This window comes from Elaeis guineensis, chromosome 9, assembly GCF_000442705.2.
Source record: "Elaeis guineensis isolate ETL-2024a chromosome 9, EG11, whole genome shotgun sequence".
Taxonomy (NCBI): Eukaryota; Viridiplantae; Streptophyta; class Magnoliopsida; order Arecales; family Arecaceae; genus Elaeis; species Elaeis guineensis.
The window spans coordinates 94,612,632-94,638,366 of NC_026001.2; the positions used below are offsets into that span (position 1 = coordinate 94,612,632).

Here is a 25,735-nt window from a genome sequence, read left to right on the forward strand (position 1 = left end):
CTTTTCAAATTTAAAGTGAAGCCCGATAGATAAGTTGGAAGCCAATCATGCTTTGAATAGCAAAACACAAATAAATCTAGACTGACATATAAGGCACCATTATGATCTCAATATTCTTCTCACCACCGGCTATGGAGATGGAAGAAGAGGAGAAGAAGAGAGATGGCGATTAGGGAGGAACACAAGAAAGAGGAGAAAGATTTGACGTGGTGGATAGAGGTATGGTCGTAGCTATCATATGTGAGTGGGAGATGTTATGAATCAAAGTTGGATATCGATAAAGGCATGCTCAGGCCTGATTCAAGCCTTGATTCATATGGAAGTTGTTATATGATGATAACCATTTAGTATAGTTTCGGCAACTCATACAAACTCTCCAAAACTTTCATAATAACCTTTTGTGATGAAAAAGGAGTTTAGAATGGGCAGGATGATCGAAGTAATCATTGATCCTTCTCTATCGTCCATGAACTTACCAAACTTTCAGGTTATGAAAAAAGTTTCTATTCCAACCGTAAATAAAACTCATACTAGCTACAACAAGAAAGAAGACGTTTAACACTACAACAAAAAGTTCAAATCACATAATTCTTGCCAAACGAGAGTTCTTGAAAAATTGAACATGTATTCCCGAAAGGTATGTTACCGATTCACAAACTAACAATAATTCTATTTTAAAATAATTCTAACTCAAGCAAATTTGAATAAATAAATGTTAATTGGTGCAGCCATGCTTGGTTATCAGAACAAGCCAGCTTATGTTGCACCATCTCCGCAATACAGTCGCTGCCAAGGCTGCCGCGTCCTAAACCCGGTCCACCGCGAGTTACACCCAAGCCGGTCGACCTACCGGTTCATTGTCCAATATTCGACCCGGGCCGGCGGCTTCTCACCCTTGAAAATACTTAACCTGGAGACCGAGAGGGGAGGCCGAGGGAGGGGAGAGGAGAAGAGGGCCGGCGTCCGACGAGGAGCTCTCCCTACTCTTCGTCATAATCTAGGGCCTTGGAATCGATCTCTTGTCCCGAGAGATAGCGATGATCTTTCGGTCTCGGTGAGCGACCTTACCTCTCTCTCTCTCTCTCTCTCTCTCTCTCTCTCTCTCTCTCTCGCTCTCTCTCGGATTTTTTTCCAGTTGTTTTCCGCCATCGAAATCCGCAAAGAGACGATATACATATTCGTCTATATCTGAATTCTTCTTTTATTCTATCGCGTGATTCTATCTTCGACCTTTCAGATTTGATTCCATCTGAGATTTGATTCTGTTTAATTCTCGTAATTTTTCTTTTCTCGATTGCCGAATATTTGGATTGTCCTGTGAAACATTGGGTTGTAAATCCGATAGAATGCTGGTAGTTAGCATTATTAGCTATTAGATTGTCTGGTGATTGGAATTGGAACTATGGCTGATTGTTGGAAACATCCTTAATTGAGGTTGTGGAAATGAGTCATTCAGAACCTCAGCGGATTCCTTAATTGCAGCCCTTATTTATGAAAATTCTGGATTACTTTTGTAGGAAAGCTGTAATTTTTCCTTATTTTCTTGACCTTCTAAATTTGCTTGGTGGTGTCCTAGTGATGCTTTGAGAGCGAAGTAGGAATAGATGGGTTGATAAGGGGACTTTTTTTGGCTAATAATGGACTTGTTTATTTCCTTTTCATCGTGCAAATCATCAAGCTGTTCATATCTATTAGTGTATTGTCTGTGTTGATAGGGTGTGAATAGTGTGACTGTTCACTTTTTGTTCTTGTTATATTTCCAACCTTTTTTTTTCACCGAAGAATGCTACGCTGCATGTTAGATTTGCATTGCTTTTCGATGGAGAGTGGATATAACTTCTGTTGTACTAATTGGTCGCCCTTTTTCTGGTGGCATTGTGTTTTAAATGTAATATAGCCCATGTGCATGTGACAATATGGATGAGGAGGATGAGGACAAACTTTTGTTGAGTAGTTTGGGCATCACATCTGTGAAGCCAGAAGATATTGAACGTAAAATATTATCAGAGGTAATCCCTTTTCTTCCTCTCATATCTGCTTGGACAATAACTTATAATCATTTCTGTATTATTCTCGGTGGATTACTGTTCTCTCCTTCTTCTGTTATTTTCTGTCTTTGTTCGTCTAATATGATTCAGAAATTGAATCATCTGAAGAAGGACAACATTGAATTCCCATGTCTAATGTAATGTGAAACCAACACTATATCATATGTTGCTGAATCCCTTTAATTTTTTAGTATATTCACAATTTGCATAATGATCAAATGTCACAGGAGCAAGGTTCACAATACCAGTTTCGTCACTTGTACGGGTACCATGCGGGTATGGGTCAGTTTGGTTTACTGACACTTGGTATGCTCCTGGTATTGAGTATTAGTCCCATACCTTCAGTATAGGATGGTACACGCTTGTATGATGAACCTTGCATAGGATTTATGGAAAATTATTATTTATGTTTTCTTGAAACTAAGTAATCAGAAAACCAATCTTTGAGAGTGCATATTGTACTATCGAGTTGTAGTAACCATGATTGTGCTTATGACTATTCAAAACATCCTGAGACAGAAGAACCTAAATCATCACTCATGCATATTTTACCAAATCATTGTAAATCCCTTTCTTCAGATTATGCACACGCACACACATTCACAGTCTATTCTAGTCCTTATTAACCGACAGCTTTTTAGCAAATCTATGGTTTGTTTTAAGAAATATTTTAGCTTGGACATTTGGTTTTATTGCCCTGGGTAGGGATAGGATTTAGGATTTTATCCACTTTGGATATTCTCTTTTCTTTTGGACATGTTTTACTTGGATTGGATGGGAATCTTGTCATTTTGGAGTCTATTTATATTTTTTAGCCTCTTTCTACATTTCATGTCATTCTCTTGTTGTTCTCTTCATTATCCTTTTGCTTTGTTCTGTTTTCTTTTTTCCTTGTGGCCATCTATCTTCCTTGCAGTAAGTTGATCTGGTCTTCTGTATCTTGTTTATATGCTTTACTTGAATACCATTTCCTAGTTACAAAGAGACATTTTGCTTTACCTGATCTGGCTTATTAATTCAAATTCTATTTTCGAAGGTCCAGTATCTAACAACTATCTTCTATTTTTTTAATTATTATTATTTTGAGAGGGAGAGAAGAGTTAGAATATCTGAACATAGAGTTTCTTAAAGTAAAGAGGTAATTACATCAGATAAAAGAATATCTAATACGAATTTTAAAAGAAGGAACATTTTCATGGCGCAAAATGTGCAGGTTATCTTTTGAAGCTCGACCTGAGTATGATCAAATAAGTGTATGTTATCTAATTGCATGCATCTCACAAGGACAGCATATTTTCATATGACATGTGGCTCCTTCAAAATGTTACTTGATCGAAGATAGGTAGGAAATGCTAACTGCTTTTTCTGTCATCTTATAAAGGAGGGCAAAGCAGCTGGATGCTGGGATACTGGCTAGGTTCATCAGAGAGTCTTGAGCTTTAGCTAAGTCTATCAGAATTGTTAGCAAGCCAACTATATAGACTTTATGATTTATTCTCTTTCATCATTGCCAAGTTTGTCACTGTGAACTCAAAAGTGATGTGGCGAATATAGTGAAAATAGATATGCACCAATTTCTAATGAGAAGTGTGCTCTTCTACAGGCAAAAAGTGATGCTAAGTGTGGAAGTCAATCAGAGGTCTGCTCTGAGGAGCATGAGCTTGATGGAGAGCCTGAAACTGGTCCATCATCTACCAGCCGAATTAAACTTTATGATAAATTACGGGCAGTGGAAGTTGAAATTGATGCTGTAGCTTCTAGCATTGAAGCGGCTAAAGATGTTGCGTACAGTGAGAATGACCATACAGGTAATGCAGATATTAAAGAGGATAATGATAGGAGAAATGATGATGGTTCTGCTCAAGTTACATCCAATGGATTAACTCTGCAGCAGGCACTAGCAACTGACCGTTTAAGAAGCCTCAAGAAAACAAAGGCTCAACTTCAAAATGAAATCTCTAAGCTTGATGAGAATGCCACTCCTGAGGACTTTGGACATGAGAAGCTACTTGCTGACCTGGTTGAAGAGAAGTGCAAGAGGAAATCAAAAGCAGTTGAACAGTCTAATAGGGATTCAAAAAGTCATTTGAAAACTGTTGCTTACAATGAAGATGCTGATTTTGATGCAGTGCTGGATGCAGCCTCAACTGGATTTGTTGAAACTGTGAGTAGCTTCTCTTTAGCATTATCACATGATGATCCAGAACTTTTAGGTCTTCTACTATGTTCTATAAAGTTCCAACATAAAGCATTTAAATTGTAAACTAATACTGTTACTGTAAACTAGGCGTTATCCATGAATGCTATGATCTTGTTAGTACTGATCTTCAGCTGTTCACATCATAGGAAAGGGATGAATTGATCCGTAAAGGAATATTAACTCCATTTCATAAGATTAAAGGCTTTGAGCGTCGTGTTCAACAACCTGCACCATCAAATAGGCATGTGCCTGAGGAAAGTGCAGCTGAAGATCATGCTTCAGCTAGCATAGCTAAAGTTGCTCAATTAATATCAGATGCGGCACAAAATCGCCCAGCAACCAAATTGCTTGATACTGTGGCCTTATCTGGACTTGATGCACCAACCCATCCTTTTCAAAGACTTAAGGCACCCTTGAAACATCCAGTCTCTCCAAAAGGAAAGGAGTTAGAGAAGAAGACACGAAAGCTGAGAAGGACAAAGAGACCTTTACCTAGCAAGAAATGGAGAAAGGTAGATTCAAAGGAGAAACTGCCTGATGGAAGTGGTATGGTCTCCAACTTTTCCCTTCCAGGGAACTCTTAATTCTGTGTTTTTTTTGGTTATAAGTTCTATTTTTCCATACCATGCTGTTGGTAGAAATCTTGGACCAAATGAACTGCCATTAGCATGAACTGATTGTAGAGTATATCATGACATGGTCATTGAGTCTCATTGCTTTGATGCTTATTCAGGTATTATGGGCTACTGCTTGTACTTAGATGTCTGCATTGCTGTTTAATATTTCTTCTCCATTGTTCATCCTTTATGAATTGCATTTATGACCATTAGCTGATTTCTAAAGTTCTTTCACAATAAAGAGTCAAAAACAGGAGTTTGATTGAACCTATGATGAATAGGTACTCTTGCCACTGTCCGCAGCCACATTTATCAGCTCCTGCAAGCTTTCTGTTAGTAGCTTCTGCAATTTTTTGATCATCATTTTACTTTTTGTTGCTTATGCATCTTAAATTCTTCATTCATTTTTCAATATTTTTAAAGCAGAAACTTCATTCCCCTGAGCTTGGTACATATTTGTAGTTGTCAGTTTGCAAGCAGGTCCTAAGCATTGGCCTGTATAAGAGAACCACCAATGCTTGTGACCAGACATTGGTTCAAGTGAATTAAGGCAAAAGTGCTTGTCATTTCTGTTCTTGTCAATGATAGTGCCAGAATTCTCATGTAGAATGTTGCATATGGTGGTCTTGTTTAATTTAACATAGGTAGATGGTTTGAAAGAATTCAGATGGGTTGACCCACTCAATGTTATTGATATTATAGTTTTTCAATTGAAAAATAGGTGACTTATTTAACATTTTGCACATTATTTCTTTTTTAAATTATGGCCAAAGCTCAAAGTTAACCTTCATAAAACCCTTACTGTTTTGTTTGAATATCTTATGGAAGAATATAGGTGTGTTGGTTTGTCTTCTGGGGTCAAAATTTCTGCTTTCCCATTATTGTATGGATTTCATGTGGGGACATCAACTGGATTCAACTCCAGGGGGTCAAGTTGAGATCTTCTTCTCTAGTAGATTATCATTTTGTTATTAGTAGTGACTTGCATTTTGAAAAGCACCTTTTAGTTAATCCTAATCCTACCTCTTACGTGCCCTTTGCTGGATTCTTGCCCTGTTGGAGAAATGGGTTAAGCTTGCAAGGATATATGAGTTTGTTAAAATTGAACTAGTTGAACTATGTATGAGCCCAGAGGCAAAATATGGAGAGGCTGTTTTTTTAAAGGAATCTCGGTACATTGACATTTGAAAATTGGTCTAGATATACATAATTGAGCATGGAACTCTTACGATATGAGTTATTGGTGGCTCGTAGTGTTTGAGTGGTAATTATGTCAGTCTTTTGCAAATCTATTGCTTCTCCTGAATGTTTTGGTTTTAAGGTATGGTAGAACAGGAGTATATTATAGAAATCTTGTATCAATGAACTACATTGAAAACTTCCTTTACTAGAAGTGTGCTGAGCATTTATACCTACATTCACCGCACTTGTCTTTTGAGACCCTTGCACCCAGCTATTGTAGGATGCGGAAACTTGTCTTTATATATCTTTAATATTTCCATGGATTTTTTGGCATAATAAGGATGCACAGATTCTCTGGAGTTTGGTGGTTATTTTCTTCTGTTATTTGTGCTGATGCCTTTTCAACCGTTTTCTAGATGAAGATTCAATGGGAGACTCAATTGCCTCAGATTATGGGGAGACTCAAGAAGAGAACACAGATGATGGGGAGCAATCTCCTGTAATCCTTGAAGGAGGATTAAAAATTCCTGCTTCTATTTATATGAACCTTTTTGATTATCAAAAAGTGGGGATGAAGTGGCTGTGGGAGCTGCACTGCCAAAGAGCTGGTGGCATTATAGGAGATGAAATGGGTCTGGGCAAGACTGTGCAGGTGATATCGTTTCTTGGTGCTTTACATTTCAGTAAAATGTATAAACCCAGCATTGTTGTTTGTCCAGTTACCCTTCTGCGACAGTGGCAGCGGGAAGCTCGAAAATGGTACCCTGACTTCAGAGTTGAGATATTGCATGATTCTGCACATGGTTTAAATAAACAGACGGTGGCAAAGTCAAGTGAAAGCGATTATGATAGCGAAGATTCCCTGGATTCTGATAATGAAAGACCTCGCCCTGCCAAGTCGGTAAAGAGGTGGAATGATTTGATTGATCGTGTTGTGCAATCAGAATCTGGGTTACTTCTCACCACATATGAGCAACTACGCATTCTAGGGGAGAAGTTGCTCGATATAGAGTGGGGATATGCCATATTGGATGAGGGTCACCGTATAAGAAATCCTAATGCTGAAGTAACTTTAGTTTGTAAACAGTTACAGACAGTTCACCGTATAATCATGACTGGTGCACCAATTCAGAACAAGCTTTCAGAACTTTGGTCCCTTTTCGATTTTGTCTTCCCTGGAAAGCTAGGTGTTTTACCTGTATTTGAGACAGAATTTGCTGTTCCTATTACAGTTGGCGGGTATGCTAATGCTACACCATTGCAAGTGTCCACAGCTTACAGATGTGCAGTTGTCTTGCGTGACTTGATAACGCCATACCTTCTTAGGCGTATGAAAGCTGATGTGAACGCCCAACTTCCCAAGAAAACTGAGCATGTCCTTTTCTGTAGCCTAACTTCAGACCAGCGATCTGTTTATAGGGCATTCCTTGCTAGTTCTGAAGTGGAGCAAATTTTTGAGGGCAGTAGAAACTCACTTTATGGAATAGATATCATGCGTAAGATTTGCAATCATCCTGATCTTTTAGAAAGAGAACACTCTGCTCTGCATCCAGACTATGGGAATCCAGAGCGGAGTGGAAAAATGAAAGTGGTTGCTCAAGTACTTAGGGTCTGGAAGGAGCAAGAACATCGTGTTCTACTCTTCGCACAGACTCAACAAATGCTAGACATTTTGGAAAACTTCCTGGCTGCAAGTGGGTATAGCTATCGGAGAATGGATGGACTTACTCCTATAAAGCAGAGGATGGCACTTATAGATGAATTTAACAACTCATCTGATGTCTTTATTTTTATCCTGACTACTAAAGTTGGGGGTTTAGGGACAAACTTAACTGGTGCTGACAGGGTTATCATATATGATCCTGACTGGAATCCTTCCACAGATATGCAGGTAAAATTCATCTTGCGGGTTATGTATCGTTGAAATTATTTATCCCTACCATTCAACTCAGACTCATCTCAGATCTGAGGACAAGCTGAGAATCTTGCTAATTTATGGTCTTTCTAGAAACTTCTTTTGTAGATGCCAACACAAGTTTTAGCTATGTGCATTTGCTAGATTTTACACATCAATGGCACCATGCTAGTGTACCAACAGTTAAATTTTGATGCTTGTTGCATATTTACTTGTTTGAATGTTTTAGTGAGAATTAGGATTGGGTCTTTGAGTTTTTTTCTAGGTGCTGTATCAACTTGGTTCATTGATGCATGAGGTTGACTGCACAATAAACATTAAATCTTTGGTGGCAGTTAATGACTCAAAATCGATGGACCATCCAAATTGATAACATTTATTGTGTAGTCTAACTTGATATATTATAGTATGATTGTTGTTAATCATGTTGCTTCTTCCCCTCCACCCCCACATCCCCCAACCACCAACACAGAGAGAGACACACAGAGAGAGAGAGAGAGAGAGAGAGAGAGAGATAAATAAAATATTTCTTGATAAAATATTTCTTGTTTATGTTTATATTTCACATTAATACATGTAATACATGGAATGTATGAATCACTTTCTCAATAACTACTGTAAGGAGCAATGTTCGATAGCTTCTGCATCTCTTCATCTTAGAAAAACAGGGACTCCCCCTCTCTCTGTGACACAAGAACATGGATGTTTGCAGGTAAGTTGCTGTGGACAGATATCTTAGGTAAATGTGTGACCTTCAACAAGATGTTTTGTTCATTGTTGGAAGATAGTTATATGCATATTTATGTTGTCAATTTTGCAGTACTTCAGTCTTTTTGTGCATGTATATTGTCAGTCGTATCTGAAAATTTTGGTTATTAGGTCTAGATTATAATGGATGGTTAGGATTGGTTTATATTTCATGAAAATTATCACTTTGTTACCAGTCTATTTAACAAATTTATCCAAACATGGTTTTAGATTTTGTATGAGCTTGGGATATATACTTTTTCTGTAGGTAGGATGTTTACACTAAAATTACCCATTTATCTGTTGGTATTGCATTTGTAGTTGGTTCCACATCCAGAAATGCATCCAGCGGTGTGTGTAAACCCTGACCGAAATCTGTCTTTGTTTACCAATGTATTTGTTAGTTACAAACTTGTTTACATGCATCCAGTTCTGTTTCCATCTGAAACCTGAGTAAAATTTGTGTGGTACAGGCAAGAGAACGAGCTTGGCGGATCGGGCAGAAACGGGATGTAACGGTTTACAGGTTGATCACGCGTGGAACTATAGAGGAGAAGGTGTATCATAGGCAGATTTACAAACATTTCCTGACCAATAAGATATTGAAGAACCCTCAGCAAAGAAGATTCTTTAAAGCCAAAGACATGAAGGATCTCTTCACGCTGCAAGATGATAGAGAGGGTGGTTCTACTGAGACTTCAAATATATTCAGCCAGTTGTCTGAAGAGGTAAATGTTGGGGTTGGCAATGGCTACCAAGATAAACAAGGGTCCTCTGCAGCTTCCACTGCTCCTGTTGTGCCAGCTAAAGAAACAAACTCTCCAGGGCTTGGAGCATCTAGCTCCAACAGCAAAGGAAAAGAGATTGCCGGTCAGAGGAATGGTGAAATAGATGAAGAAACAAATATATTGAAGAGTCTTTTTGATGCTCATGGGATTCATGTAAGTACTAATCTATTAATGTTCCTTCCTTGCACTTCCTTAGATGGTAATCTCATCATTCAAGCTGAGTTCCTCTCTGTTTGCAGAGTGCAATGAACCATGATGCTATTCTGAATGCCAATGATGACGATAAGATGAGGCTGGAGGAGCAAGCTTCCCGAGTTGCACGAAGGGCAGCTGAAGCCTTGCGTGAATCAAGAAGGCTCAGAAGCCGTGACAGTTTTTCTGTTCCAACATGGACCGGAAGATCAGGTGCTGCTGGGGCACCATCATCCATCCGTAGGAAGTTTGGGTCTACCATAAATACTCAAATGCTTGGTCCTTCAAAACCATCAGAAGGGTCTGCAAGTAGGCCTCCTGGTTTAGCAGCTGGAGCTTCCACTGGTAAGGCACTGTCTTCAGCTGAACTCTTGGCTAGAATCCGTGGAACTCAAGAAAGAGCAGTTGGCGATGCACTTGAGCAAGATCTAGATTTGGCATCTAGTTCGAATCAGAGAGAGAGCATTCCTGAAAACACTGTGGCATCAAAGCCTTCCCATAGGTATATGGTGGTCCAACCTGAGATCTTGATCCGCCAACTATGCACCTTCATACAGCAGAGGGGTGGGCAAACTGATTCTGCTAGCATAACACAGCACTTCAAGGACAGGATACAGTCAAAAGATTTGCCTCTGTTTAAGAATCTTCTCAAGGAGATAGCTGCACTAGAGAAAGATGCTGGTGGATCTAGATGGGTTTTAAAGCCAGAATATCAGTAGATGGAGCATTGTACGATTTACCATGCCCTGGTAGATACATGCTGCTGTAAAGCTGCATCTAATAGTAGGAATTTGTTGTTTTGGGTGGTAAAACAGCCGGAAATGTATCCTTTGTTTTTTGACTGCAACTTCCACAGCTTCTATGGTACCAGCATAGAGCTGTTGGGACGTTGTTTTGTTCTACTAAAATCACGGGCTAAATCAGTGATTTCTTCAAATTCCCTTTTTGCTATTTTGGAGAGGGGACAGATGAAAAAGAAAATGACACTATTCAGGTGTCATGCTGTACATATTACACATTTTCAATCCACTGGAAAAAGGTTTATTTGCTGTGATTGTGTATTGATTGTAGCTCTTGATTGATATATTGCTAAATGTTTAGATTGGACTTGCCAGTATACGAAAAGCAGTTTTTCTTCTTCTTTTTTTGGCTTTCTGAGGAAAATTTGAGCAAAACTCAATCGATTTATAAAGAAAACAAATTATAGGGAACATTTAACGAAAATACAAAAGCTTACCGGTCCTCAAGAAGCTAAATGCTGGGCAATAGACCATCATGTTACATACTTCTAGAAAGCACTTCTTGACTCTATACCCAAAAAAAAAAAAAAAAAAAAGCACTTCTTGACTTGTGCTTCCCATAGGAGCACATCTCTTGTGATATTACCAAACACTTAATTGTTTTTGAGAAAAACGTTCTTTAAAAAATGTAAAAGAACTTCTAAACAACAAGAAACATGCGCGTATTCTGTCCTCCTCAGTGCTCTCTCTGATGTTGGATACTCAATATATTGTCATATCCTCTTTCTTGGAAAACGACTGCATAACTTTCATCAACTCTGATATGGATAATCAAAAGTCATAGGCTCCATGAATCTTCTCGGTAAGCATACATTATCGGACTGCAATTACCTTCTCCTAGGAGCAACTAGAAAATGCATCAGACCACATTTGTTGGCATATAGCAGATACATCATAAAAGCATCTTTAAATTATAGGTGATTATACCTAGTTAATCACCTTCGTTAACTTCAGACTTCTTGGTCATTCTTGTGTTTGGTCTTCTCAGACACTGCACAATCTGAGGAGGCAACATCTCCGCATCAGGGAGGAACTTATCAGGAGTGGGTTCTATCAAAGATCCAAAGTTCTCATGCACCAACTTCCTCCCTAAAAAAGCAGGAAGGGGGGGAGGTTCCAAAAGCTGATCGATCAACTCATCAGTTTCTATGAAGCAATATCAGATGATTTGTATCCTCTTATTTTTAACTATTATCTTATTGATCCACACTTTCAAGAAGTTTAAGGTACACCAAGAACAGAACTCATATGTTCTCTAGAATCCATACCCTTGCAATTTCTGACATCAATTTCTCTAGGATCTGGTGGAAGCTTGTTTACACTACTAATGACTTGCACCTAAATTTTTTGTGCATCTTGTAAACTGAGCAGCGGTATGGAGGAGACCCTGCAATTGATATCATCTTGCACAAAGAAATGCAAATGCAACTGTCATATGAAGTGGGTGAATACAAATTATGACATGCCATGACCTTTAGTGAAACTTATTCATGATCTCTTGCCCTTTTCTGTCCTGTCTGATTTTGCAACGATTCAAGGATAAAGCAAGATAAACAAGGATCATGTGTTAGACTGTTTGATGTAAGAGAATTGGTGAAGATAAACAGAGTTTACAAAACCTAGCATGATCTTTCAATGTTCTGTTGATCAATCCGAACTTAGATGCAGTACAGAGAATGAGTTCCATTTTACAGGTTCCTCCGACACAACTGCCTTTTTCTAATTTCATGAGGTTTTACATAGCTGTAAAACTAACATGCTGGTACCACTGGCCTGAATTTGGCATATAAAGAAACCCATCACTTGCTACAACCTGCTTGAATCTGCCACAAAAGATCAGCTGAGAGAAAAAAGAGACTATTGAGCCTGCACAATCTTAACGTGACTTCGATTGCCGGTCTCCAGTTGGTTACTTTAACTGTCACTACATGTGATTCTGGTGCTTTGTTTTTGTGCACGAACAATGAAGAGTGAATGTACAGAAATTCTTGAACTGTTGGACAGGCTTGGCAAACAGATAAAGACAAATGTTTCACAGGAGAGATCTGCATCCCCTGCAAGTTCTGTGAATGGGAAGGTGCGACAGTGAGCCAAAAGGTAAATCTGCAACAGATAAAGGGGAAATGTCTGTCTCCATTTGCATAGAAGAATAAAAACATGTTTTAGGAGGGAACACGTAAAACTACAGACATAACCTTGTTTCTCTAACAACTGTTTGTCCACCCAATATATGCTCCTTGACATTAAGCACCTCAACTCGGTCAATAGAGATGATAATTCCTAACATTTCTCCCATGACATCCTTGCCTCCCACATAATCAGTTTAAAACAAATTTTGGGACACCTCTACATGGAGAACTAGCTTACAATTCCCCCATATAACTGACAACAATAAATGACTAAATCAAACAGCAATATTATAAGAATTCTTATATCAATCTACTAAATTATTCCATAAACTATCTCAAGATGTCATCAAAACCACAGTAACACAGGTATAACATTTGCTCTTGAAATATGTGGCCTTTCTGTTATTGTCTAATAGATTCTTCACAGCCCTGCACAGGGAAAATTTGAACCTTAAGCAAGAAAGCGAAGCATCATGAATTCAGACTATACAGGCACAGCAAAACTCTGCTCTTACCAGCCAATTGGATCCACAACAAGACAAGGATCTGATTTCTCGGATTCAGAAACCTGTGACATTTCAATGTTGTAAGTTGCATTACAGTAATAAAATTGATGGCAAGGGCAAACACATAGGAAATAATGGTAAAAATGGGAGAAACTGCTTGACCTTGTTGTCCACAGCGGGGTAAGTCCATGGTGGGGCAAAGGATGCAAACTCCAGCAAAAATGGCATCATGCAACCCATCTTCACCAAGGTATAAGAATGCCATTAAATTAAGTTTCACTCAGTATAACTATGATGCCGGTGTATTAGAATCAAGGAGATGCCATTAGTAAATGATATGCATTTTTGCTCTGTTTACTGATCTAATATAACCTAATTGTTGATCACATAACGCCTACCCTAGTGTGTTATCAGAACATCAATAGAAATTCCAGTCACAACCCAGAATCAAAAGACCAAAACTCTAGTACAGGGTCAGGGAAGAAAAGAAAGTAAATGAAAATAAAAAGAAAAAAAATCTGACTTAAGTGTCCTTAAACAATGATTTTTCACCATCCATGAAAAGCACTTATTAACAGATGCACAACAAAGGAAATTTAAAAAGAAAGAAAGAAAGAAAGAAAGAAAAGAAACAGAGAACAGTCGAGGCTTTGCAGATTAAACCAGCACAAACTTTTAGGTAAAAACAAATACAACACCATATTGGCTTGTTTTCTATCAGATCACAGGCAGTGCCATCTGCTACACTAAGAATTTGTATATGTTATTTGAGATATGATAAACCCAACTGATTAATGCTTACTAAATGCGAATACTCTTTGTTTAGCAACATCCAAATATTTACCAAAATCTTGCAATATGGACATGGACATAAAATGGTGTTATCGATACCAATATATTCAAAGTATAACAACTACATCTATAAGCTTGTACATTATTATGTAGTATGTAAAATTAAATTAACATGCCAAATGGCATTAGAGAAATATCCAGGAAGAGAGGGAAGAAAAAAGAAAAGAAATGCCAAGAACCATAAAACTATCTATTAATACCTAGTAGCTGTCTAAAATGGGAGCATGGTACCACTAACATTATTGTCATCATGATCTCCAATAAGAGATCACTTGAATTGGCTCCAACTGATCATTAGAAAAAATCAAAAAAAAAAAAAAAAATCCTCTACGGTAACATGAATCCTCTGCCTGCTATGCTTGTAGATATTATTTCTCCTTGACTAATCATAACCTCAACCTGCAAATCTTGTTCCATTACAATGGGTTGGCATTGCTGATCAAATTGAGATGCATCACAGTGTGAGTTTTTTTTTTCCATTGTCAATTCTCCAACCAATGTTACTGTCTACATCTTTGAGCGAGAATGGCCTGCCGTTAAACATCATACAGTCGTCCTAGTGAAAGAGAGGAGACGAGGCTTCATTTAAAAACAAATATTCATTTATAAAGCACTAACTAAGGACCTATTTGGTACTGCTTTGCCTTATTTTTAATTTTAAAAGTAAGATGACAAAAACTGAGACAAAAACATGTATAATACTATTATCTTCATTTTCTATTTTTGAAAGATTATTTTTATTACCTCTAGAAAAATGAAAAATAAGAACATTTTTTTTACTTTCACTATTATCAAAAGCAAGAAACTCATATCTTTTCCCACCACAACCGACACCATCTCCATCAACATCGCTGCCATCACTACTAGTGCCACATTGCCACCACCGTCTCGAGCACCATCATCATCACCACCACTGCCGCCACCATGATCTCTGCCACCACCATCACTACCACCGCCGACACCATTTTTGCTAGCACCATTGCTGCTGCCACGACCATCATTTCCATCACTATCATCATCGTCGCTGCCGCCACCCCTACCACCACTGTCATAATGTTGTTGCCACCATTGCCTCTATCTCATCACCACCATCATCATTGCCACCACCACATCAACGCGTGCCCATCACCACCACTGCCACCACCATATCACTAACATCTTGTTGCTGTTGTCATCATAGCCACCATTATGATCTCCACTATCTTTGCCACTACTATCACCGCATCAAGAACCAACATTATGGTTATGTTTTTAAAAATAATTGACTATACAAAATATGTTTATGTTTTCAAAAGTTCAGCAATAAAATAGAAATAACTTTTTTCATTTTTCTATTTCTAAAAATAAGAAAAATGAAATCAATACCAAATGGCACCTAAAAGTCAAAATTCAGATTAATCTACTACAGTATAACATGCAATACAGGATGTCTGTTCAGTGACATCATAGTATCACATAAGACTTGGATACCACAAGTTCAAATATGACATAAGATAATAACAATGAAAACATAAGAATCCATCAAATCATAGACCAAAAACTAGAAGATGGGTTGTAGGATAATCATGTCAAGAATGCATTAAATGAATTGATCTAAAATCATAATCTCCATAGATATAAATATGTGATGTTCTTGATTGACGAGTTTCTCATTGCCAATGGTGTAAAAAGAAAAACAAGAAGTTCCCAAAAATGCAATTATTTTGGAAATAGTACTAAGTTCATGCATAATCTCCTAAGTCTCCCCACCCCACCACCAATTGCCAAAGTAAAAACATTGTGATGCATATGCAGACACCAACATGACTTCAGACTTTCAAATGTTCCACAAGCAATCTTTAGGTTTCTGGAGAAAGGGGAAAGAGGTTAATATCCTATTCCCAAATATGTTTGTTTAAGTTGCTTTGCTTTACAATAAATGTCCTATTGCTAGAAATTCTGGCAAGATCCTTTAGTGCTGAATTATGCAATACTGCATTACAAGGCCATTATCCAGCTATGGACCCATCAATCCAGGGTCATAGGAGGGGCAGACTGGCAGCAAAAGCTAACCTTTAGCTTTTGTTACATAAAGTGGCTGCTCCAGGACTTGAACTTGCACCATTGCACTTGCTAATCTAAGCTTTTTCACCATTGCACTAAGCAATAGTGCCTACTTAAGATCTAGTCTCTTTGAGTAAAACAGTCTATACGCATAAACAGAAGCTACAAGTAGGACAGAATATGGATCATGGAGGAATCTATACCTAATGCAAGCTAGTTGCAAGCCCATGCAGTTGGTTAATTAAGGTTACTAGTCCATGATACGTGGACTAACATAAGAGAAACTCATGAAAGTATTAATGTAATTTAAAGAGCACAAGGTACAAGAATGGACAAAACCTTAAATGCTACCACTATAAGGTTGGTCTTTGCCGTAAGGAAAAACATTTGATAAATCAATTTGAAGTGTCAAGAAGCAGGCACAGGTGTGGATGCCAGAGTGGTTTCAGGACTAGGTAGAAATTGTTTTTGGATTGCATTGTAGACAGATTATCTCTTTACCAAAGGCTCAGTTGATCTTTTTGGTGTCCTTGTGACAAAGAATCCATAAAAACAGTCACCAGTAGATGTAAGGCATCTTGTTACTCAAGGCCATCCTATTGATTTTTCTTATCGATAGGCTAATACTCATAGACATGTACCAACTTTAGAAAATAGAATAAATCAAGCACTCTGTTGGTTGTATTAGCCAAAATCTAAAAAAATTGTGATACTATAATAAGAGAGAGCAATTTCTCTCGCTCATTCGAAAACAAACTACAGTATCTATATTAACCACTCAAATTAATCAAGTAGACGAAGATCACACGTTTCTCAAACAATACCACATATATTTATCATGGTATTATGGTAATATCATCATGAAGCGAGAAGAACTCACAAATTATCTGTTTCCTATAGATAAGAACATAAGCACAATCCAAAGCTTTCGCATTCAAACCCGCAACTAACTTCATATCCTCTACCATCAATCCACCCAATTTTTCCCTAATTAATTAACACCCTGAAATTAAATCACATCATCCCAGCCAGTCTTAACCTAATCAATCAATCCATCAATTCAATTAAAAACCCAATTTCTTCCGTTTATCAACCAAGAGCAGCAATTCCCATTCTTCATTTTCCCTATTTTTTCTTCATCTCAAAGAGAACAAAACCAAGAAAAGATTCGAACTTTCAGATCAGACGAACACACCTTATGGTTGACGGTGGAGAGAGGATCGCCATAGACGGCACTCGGGGATCATCCCAGTGTGGTGAGCCGTGCGGGACCGCTAGCGCCTGCTCCTCTTGCACTTGCTTCGCCGCCATGATCGCTCGCTCTCACCCGAAGGTCGGGGAGGAGAAGACCACAGGTGACCGGGGTCTCTTTGGTCCGATACAGAGCTTAGAAGCTAGCGGATATGTCGGATCGGATCGGGTGGAGTGGGATCCGCTTGGAAATATAAATTGATGAACAGCTCGAGGAGAATTTATATCATATATGTGATGTCATCAGATAGTAAGCATACGCATACAATTAGTACCGTTGGATCCCAGTCCAAGCAAGAGGAGGAAGTGGAAGCTGGATGCAAGAGTGGAGGTTTTCTGAAGCAATCGATGCTCTCCCCCAACCTTCAACCATGGTGCTAGCTATGTCTTTTTAGTGCCCATGGCACCCATTTGGGTGAGAGTGGTTGAGATTGGAAGCAGATGCAGCAAACGGGAAGGCCACCAGCAAGTGCCCTATCTTTAAGCCAGGCATTAGGGATCAGGGTTGTATCTTTCACGCCGAGGAAGGATCCGTCATCCTTCACATGAATCCACCATTGGATCTCACCATTATCATTTCAAGATTTATGTGGATAGATAAATGGGGTTTGGAGAATTGGAATGCTTTGAGATATGTATAAACTATGGCATAATGGTCGATGTTTCAAAAGATGCAACCCGAACCCAGGCATCGAGATGCTCAGGTTTTACACGAGTCACTCTATAGATTATTACACTTGATTAAATTGTGAACTCATGACCTAGAATACTCTCGAAAATAATCATTGTTGCTGCAAGATTTCGGGAGCATGCCGATGTAGTCGGAGCTAGACATTGTTCGAGAGCTGAGATGCCTGAAAAAATCTATAAAAAAAGTCCATACTCATCAGAAGGTACTCCAGTGGAAAACCTTTTGATACCTAAGTTAGCCGGAACCTGAAAATAGTAAAGAAAAAGAGAGAGGGTGTGGGAGAGTGGAGTATCCTTCTCCGTGTTCTCCTCTTAATTGAGCTTGCTTATTTGAGGATCCCCTTCATATCTCTTTTATATGAATGTTGAGCCCGTAAGTTGTTAGCCGGAATCTATAGATTTATGAGGCCTGATTCTTTAGATTGTTGGGCCACATTTTGACTATTTATTGAGAGAAAAACTCCATCCACCAACCTTTAGATCGAAGTTGTAGTTGTGGATGTTTGTCGCGGACTTCACCCGCATGACTAGTCGAGTCGGCGGTCTGAAATGAGCATGGGGTTGAGGCCCCAGACCTGCAATTGGTGTGACTTCGCCAAGTCACCTTGGGTGCATCCTAAGGAGAGGATTCGATTTGATCAATGGGTAACCTCCATAACACTTGCCCCCCACTTCCAAATCCAAAGCAACTTTTAGGCTTCGAGCAAATGAAGTAGTCGATTAGGTAGCTGGTTGCTGATTCGGTTCCCTCTAGGAAAGTGTCTACTTTACTATACTTGGAGGAAAAAGCCTATGGGGGTTAATAATATGTCGTTTTATAATCCACACCCCCATTATTAGAGAAAAGAGCTCGAGGGTCGCTGAACAATGCCTTGAAGAGAAAATATTTAGAGATTGTTCTTGGACTCATTGGGGCTTGCCTTATGTCTAGTATTGGTAGGCTTCGAGGCACACTCTGCAGATTGCTTCATGCAACTCAATCTAAGAAAGGTGCAACAAAGGGCTGCGAAAGAGATGTCTCTGCGCTATAAGATCATTAGCTTGCTCGGGAGCTGGTGGAGTCGATTCTGATGTTGGTCGATCGATTGGAGAGGTCTCACCCCTCAGACGAGATCGTAGGGGCCTCTTATGTCGGTCTCCTTGGGGTGAGTTATTGGTTCTCATGTCCATTCTGATATTTGGGTCATAGCTTTCTAACTTTTATTTTTTAATGCAGCTAGTGCATGATATTCTATCCTCGATTGGAAGCTCCGTGTGTTCGAAGCTTAGACAAGAGTTGCCGAGGAGGCTAGGAAGGCAATCGAGGACAAGTTGAGGTTCTTTTTTTTTTGGTATAAGTGGGTGCTCACACCGATCTAGCATGAGTATAAGTTAAGATTGTCGAGGCTGCATTGGAAGCTATTGGTAAGGTCAGATCTAAATGCATTGAGAAGTATAAGGCTTTGGCAGACTCTGAGGATGAAGTTATCTAGGCATTCTCGATTGCCTTCATTCATGGCTTCTAGGACTGTAAGGCACCCCTACAGCAGATGGTCTCCAAATTGGGCCTAAGATGCCTTCAATCTTGAAAATAGTGATGAAGAGGTCGAGGCAGCTTCATCGGACAAAGACTAGCTTCTTTGCTTTTTGTAATTGCTTTTGGTGCCTTCCTTTTGGCCAACTTTTAAATGAAATGTTTCTTTATCGATATTTTCTCTGTGTATTTTTCAGAGTTTCTTCCTCTTTGTAGCGGGGTCTCTAGAGGGTTGGCCCCTTTTGCTATCGTCATTGTCGACTTCAAGTGATCGGACGGGGTCCTTAGAGGGTTAGCCCCTTCATCTTTGTTGTCGGTCATGTAGGGTCTCCAAAGGATTAGCTTCTACACCTTCATTGTCATGGCCTTCGCTTTGACTCGCCCGTAGGTAGGAAGTGTCAAATGATCAGATGGGGTCTCTAGAGGATTAGCCCCTTCATTTTTACGCTGGCCTCAAGGGGTCAGATGGAGTCCTCAGAATGTTAGCCCCTTTATCTTCATCGCTAGCCTCAAACGACTGGGGAGGGTCTTCGGAGGGTCAGCCCTTTCATCGTTATCGTCATGGCCTCAAGCAATCGGATGAGGTCCCTGGAGGATTAGCCCCTTCATCTTTATTATCGTGGCCTCTACTTCGACCCATCTATGGGTAGAGAGCACCATATGGCCAGATGGGATCCCTAAAAGATTAGTCCTTTCATCTTCATTGTCGCTGGCCTTAAGTAGCTGAGTGGGCTCACTGGAGGTTTAGCCCTTAATTTTGTCTTTATTGTTGCCGGCTTCAAGCAGTCGGATGGCATCCCTAGAGGGTTAATCCCTTCATCTTCATTGTTGTAGCCTCTGCTTCGATCCGCTTGTGGGCAGTGAGTAACAGGTGGCCAAACAGAGTCCCCGGAGGATTATCTCCTTCATCTTTGTCGTCGGCATTAAGTGGCCGGATGGGGTTCCTGAAAGGTTGGCCCCTTCGTCTTCATCGTCACTGGCCTTAAATGGCTAGATAAGGTCCCCAAAGGGTTAGCCTCTTTATTTTTGTTATCAACCTCAATTGGTCATGTGGGGTCTCCAGAGAGTTAGCTCCTTCATTATTGTTATCATCGACTTCAAGCGGCTGAGTAGGGTTCCTAGAGGGTTAGCTCTTTCATTTTTATTGCCAGCCTCAAGTGGCTAGATGGGATAAAGTATCAGCTCGGGTGTCCTCGAATCTTTGTATCTATGGAAACTCCAAATTATATGAAGCCCCAAAGAACTTCTTCACACTTTTGTGGACATTAAGCCATCTTTAGTCCCTAAGCCTCGGGAGATTCGAGGCTTCGTCTACATGCAAGGTCAGGAAGGGGACCCGATTCTCTTGGTTTGCTCCAAGGTTGGTTCCTCGTTGGGTCGTCACAAGCCAAAGGAGCCTTCCGAGGTTGTTTTGGAGGTGCTATTATTAGGACCAAGCCTCATTTGATCTCTCTTCAGCTCGTGTCCAAGCTTCTCTTTGGTCGGTAGGCAATTTTATCCTTTAAAGAGTATCATAAAATAAGATATCAGTCAAACTTTCATTATGAATGAAAATTTTATTTACATTATAGCTCGCTATCATCAGTAATATAACGACAGCGCCATAGCAAGGAGTGTACTCTCCTTTGACAATCATTGTCAGAAAAGAAAACAATGCCCCTGGAACACCATTTCTTTTTCTTCCTAAATTTAGTCTTCTTCCCCCCTGCTACTGGCGAAATCGAAGATAATGTTGATGATGTCGACCATCGGTCAGTTGCCAACCTTGTCTTTGTTGGGTGCTTGATTCCACTACTCTCAAATGTACTTGTAAAGATAACTTCATCGGATCAGGGTCTCAATCTTGTCCTTGAGCTAGTGGCATTCTTTAGTGTCATGGCCATGGTCGCAGTAGAAATGGTAGTGCTTCCTCTTGCTCCTCTTATTTAGAGGGGCCTTCATTGGCTTAGGCTGTTATAGATACTTCTGGCTCTCATCTCTATCAGGATCTGGGATCAAGGGGCAGAGAAAGTGGTGTAGCTGTCAAACCATCATGACGGCTTCTCAATCTATAGTTCTTTGGTGGTCAGAAAGATTTTCTTTCAATTCAGACTACATGAGGATCTTCTTGATTCTTTTTTTTGTTGGAGGCCTTGTTTCCTTCTACTTGCTTGCACACCACCCCACCCCCTCCATCTAGGCATACTTTTAGGCTTGGGCCAATAGGTTGATGTAGTCTCTTGAGAAGGTCTTGTTGAGGATGAAATTAGGTGTTCATTCTACAGCCTTCACTTGAGCATCGATATTGCTATTAACTCATTGAGGTTGTATACTTCGATTGTGGTGGCATTGAAGAACATAACATAGCTGCACAGCGGCTCACCCTTTTCTTGGTAAAGAGAAAAGTGGCCATTGAAATTTCTCAATTGAGCTTGGCTACTATCAAAATGGGCAATGAACAGCTTATTGAGCTGCTCAAATGAATGGATGGATCTAGGTTGGAGTCTAAAATATGATGCCCATGTGAACTTTCTGAGGGTGGTTGGGAAGGTGAGGTAGAGGAGGACGTCCAAGGTGTCCTACAGCATCACGAGGGTTCTATAACCTTGTAGGTGATCGAGAGGGTCCGTGGAGCTATCATACGACTCCATCTGAGGTATCTTGAATTGATTTAGAATCGGTTCGCTTAAAATGATTTGGGAGAAAGGATGTTGGGAGTTGAAGTTGAGGTCGTCGTTGTTTCGATGAGGGCCACTTTGGACTTTACGAAGGCGATGCTCAATATCCTAGACTTTTCTCTCAAGATCCCCCTCTTGTCATAATTTCCTAACTATCATTGTTCCAAGTGAGATCGATTCTGGACTTCACCAAGATGGCACTCGATATCTTGGACTTTTCTCTTCAATTTCTCCTCTTGGTGCAATCTCCCGTGCCTGGGAGAATAGCCTAGGATCAAATCTCCAGTGGAGAAAAAGCTCCTTGATCGAGCTTTCTCCCTCAAGCTTTGATGAGAGGAGGACCAAGCCATAGTAATGGAAGGATAACAAGAATATTGTTGGGAGGTGGATCTCGAGCTCTGTGAGTGAGATTACCGATTGCAAAGGGAAGGAGCTAGTTGAAGATTCCGCTTCGCGCACTACTACTACTTAGTCACTTGTTGAAGTTGTTATATGGCACCAGTCAGTGCCTGAATTTGGTGAGCCAAGGCATCGAGTAGCAGTGGATCTATAGTGGTCGGAGGTTGCACCGTGACGGATCCACGGATAGCATTACTCTGACTGTGATGGATGAATTATTGAGAGAGGTAAGAGAGTTGCATGCTCTTGTTCGCACCATGCTCTCTTTCCTCTCAAAAGGGGAATGTATGCTTCCTTGAGCGCTAATTTGTTACCACAAGACTCTAGAAGAGTGGTGATATGGCTGGTGCTGGACATTATCCGAGATCTGAGACGTTGGAAAAAATCTGCAAGGAAAGTCCATACCCGTCAAAGGGTATTCCGATGAGAGATCCTCCGATGCCTAAGTTAGCTGAAGCTTGAGAACAATAAAAGAGAGAGAGAGAGAGAGAGGATGTGGGAGAGCAGAGTATCCTTCTCCATGTTCTCCTCCCAATTGAGCTTGTTTACCTGAGAATCTCATTCATACCTCTTTTATATGGAGTTGAACCTATAGGCTATTAGTCAGAATTTATAAATTTATTAGGTCTGATACTTTAGATCATTGGACCATATTCTGACCATTTATTAAGGAAGAAACTCTATCCATTAACCTTCGGATTGAGATTGTTAGTCGTAGATATCTATAGCAAGCTTCATCTATGTGACTAGTTGAGTTGGTGGTCTGAAATAGATGTGGGGTCGAGGTCTTGGGCTTGGATCTGATGCGACTTTACCAAATTGCCTTGGGCGTGCTCCAAGGAGAGGGTTCGATTCGATTGGTAGGTCACCTCCATAACGACCATTATTAGAATTTGCAAATTACTAAAGATATTTCTTTATAGGATTTTCAAATAAGAGCCATTATTTAGACAAATACATAAGACTCCTAGTATAACCTCCAACCATAAGAGGGAGCCCTCCTAGACAATGCACATTTCTGTCCCCACAAAGAAGAAAAAAAAGGGAGAAATAATGCTGAGATGAGGCCATAAATAAAAACTTTTTGGTCCCTGCCATAAGCTTCTAAAAAGTTTCCCATATAAGGTATAAACATTACCTGAAATCTAGATTCAAAGTTGGATGTTTTAAGGATTTTAAAACAACTTATGATTGGTTCGAGTTTGAAATTTTTGCGCATGCATGCTTGCTATGCATCCAAAAGGCACTTCTAGAATCTCTGCCACACAGCCCCCACATGCCCATCACGTGATCCCTCTCCTCGCTGGCAGTCCTGCCCTTCTGGGCCCATCGTCTATCCACCCACCCGCAACCTAGTTCTCCTAAAATTTATCATCAAGGGACTTAGATTTCATTTTTCGTTTCACTGTGTTAGGAACAATTGCTTCTTCCAGGCTTCTGGGGTCGTTTCCTAGATGTCGGACGCATTTCTACCTTTCTGGTGGTGCGAGATGGTGGGCTCAAACGGAGTTTGATGTAGGAGTTGCTATCATGGTAACCGTCCGATCAGATGGTCCCCCTTTTTCATCTAGAACAATTTATTTTGGGGGGATCGTGGCAAGATCTTGATGGATCTTTGGAGCAAAGTAACAGAAATAGTTGTATCCTTTGAAGCAGCCGACAACCTTTTCTATTAACTATCTGAGGACACGCATAGCAGATCTTTGAAAAAGAAAGTGTTTTAGTAGGAATGGTAATTTACTCCATCTTATCGGATAATTTAATCCGAATTGATCCAAATAAGCGGATTTTACAGCACTTGCAATGGAAGAGAATGGTATGGAGAATGGGTAATGGTAAAATTCATCTCCAAGCATCCCATCCAACCTGCTCCAACCTACCCCACCCTACCCTAAGACTCTATCCATTTTGATGCAAGTACAAGGTAGGTATGAGTAATGACCTACCTAATCCGTTGTCATCCCCATGCTATGGGCATCCAGGCAAATCTTTTTTTGTGTATGTGTATTATATCACTTAGGGCACAAGGAATGTTTCTTCGGCTAATAAAATACTAGCTTAGCAACATAACATTCCACCATTCCATGTACCACCTTAAATTCTATGAATTATAAGAATTCTCTTGCTCCACATGGTTCAACAAACTTCTCACAAGCACTCACAACATTAATCTTCAAAACATGCTAATCATTGTAAGGTTACAATGCCTGTTATAATGGTTGTTAAGCCACAAATATTATGGTTTTTATTACTTTATTGTGGCTATTTATGTAATGAAAATAATGGCCTTTTTATGTATTCTATTTCTTTTCTTGTTTACACAATAAAAATTATTATAAATTAATAGTTTACTTATATACATAACTATAAATAAAAAGTGATACTAAAATCTGCAAATGATGACTTTATTATATCCTACTACTATTTTATGTTGTTAACTCTAGCTTCTACTGCAATAACAATCATAAAAGAGTAGTCTTATTTTTGAAAAAATATATAGTAAAGGGACATATAGCATCAACAATTCCTTTTGTGATGCTTAATGATAATTAGCCCATGGCTATTTAGAGTGGAATAGTCGCTCTTCCATTCTAGTGATGTCATGGTACAATAAATATGCTTCTAAGGTTTTGACAAGATCATTATTGATCACATATCACAAAATGCTAAGCTCAAAATAGATATTAAATGTGATAAAATTTGGATTAAAATAATAAAAGGGAAGGAAGAAAGATTAAAAATTGAAAAATATGGAAGTGAAAATAAAATATAGAAAAAAAATCAAGTACCTGCATACATGTGTCCTTAATTATATATGTACATATACAAATATAAATACCAAGTACACATGTATAAGGATAAAAGAGAATAAATAATACTAATTATTATTGATTCTTCATTCGAATTTATTCATACAAATTATTTTGGAGGCTTTTAATAAAATAGAAAGATAAGTTTGTAATTTCAAAAGTTACGGGCATTCATGCAATTTGAAGAAAGAAAAGACAGGGTTGCAAAAAACCCTACAATATAATGTAATATAATAACAAAGTTCCATATATATAATAGAGAACTCTCATCTTCTACCTTTTGTGTTAGTATTTTGCATGCTAACTTGTGCATCGTATTATAAACAATTAATACCTACATGTTTAATTTGATATCATTTGCACTTCAAATCATTACCTGCATATCTACGCTAGCTG

At 39.2% G+C, this 25,735-nt stretch overlaps 1 protein-coding gene and 1 long non-coding RNA gene across 5 annotated transcripts; one reads left to right on the forward strand and one right to left on the reverse strand.

Annotated features, from left to right (window-relative positions):
• The first annotated feature begins 896 nt into the window (after positions 1 to 896).
• On the forward strand, positions 897 to 10,738 carry LOC105051054 (DNA excision repair protein CSB). 3 transcript variants are annotated; one of them, XM_010931328.4, is made up of 7 exons: positions 897 to 1,054; positions 1,898 to 2,009; positions 3,652 to 4,212; positions 4,395 to 4,794; positions 6,464 to 7,938; positions 9,183 to 9,650; positions 9,737 to 10,738. In XM_010931328.4, the coding sequence occupies exons 1-7, from the start codon at positions 1,038 to 1,040 to the stop codon at positions 10,406 to 10,408; spliced, it is 3,705 nt and encodes a 1,234-aa protein (XP_010929630.1). In that variant the 5' UTR covers positions 897 to 1,037; the 3' UTR covers positions 10,409 to 10,738. The 3 variants fall into 3 exon arrangements, with proteins under 3 accessions (XP_010929630.1, XP_073099308.1, XP_073099309.1); XM_073243207.1 differs by lacking the exons at positions 897 to 1,054; positions 1,898 to 2,009 and having other exon boundaries at positions 3,515 to 3,856; positions 3,940 to 4,212; XM_073243208.1 differs by lacking the exons at positions 897 to 1,054; positions 1,898 to 2,009 and having other exon boundaries at positions 3,515 to 3,856; positions 3,943 to 4,212.
• Positions 10,739 to 12,098: 1,360 nt separating this feature from the next.
• LOC105051055 (GSH-induced LITAF domain protein) lies at positions 12,099 to 17,577 on the reverse strand. Of its 2 annotated transcripts, XR_003801766.2 has the most exons (5): positions 17,215 to 17,577; positions 13,287 to 13,364; positions 13,134 to 13,186; positions 12,685 to 13,047; positions 12,099 to 12,592 (listed from the first exon to the last, which is right to left on the reverse strand). It is a non-coding gene; the product is annotated as a GSH-induced LITAF domain protein (long non-coding RNA). The 2 variants fall into 2 exon arrangements; XR_833151.4 differs by lacking the exon at positions 12,099 to 12,592 and having other exon boundaries at positions 12,603 to 13,047; positions 17,215 to 17,449.
• Positions 17,578 to 25,735: the final 8,158 nt, after the last annotated feature.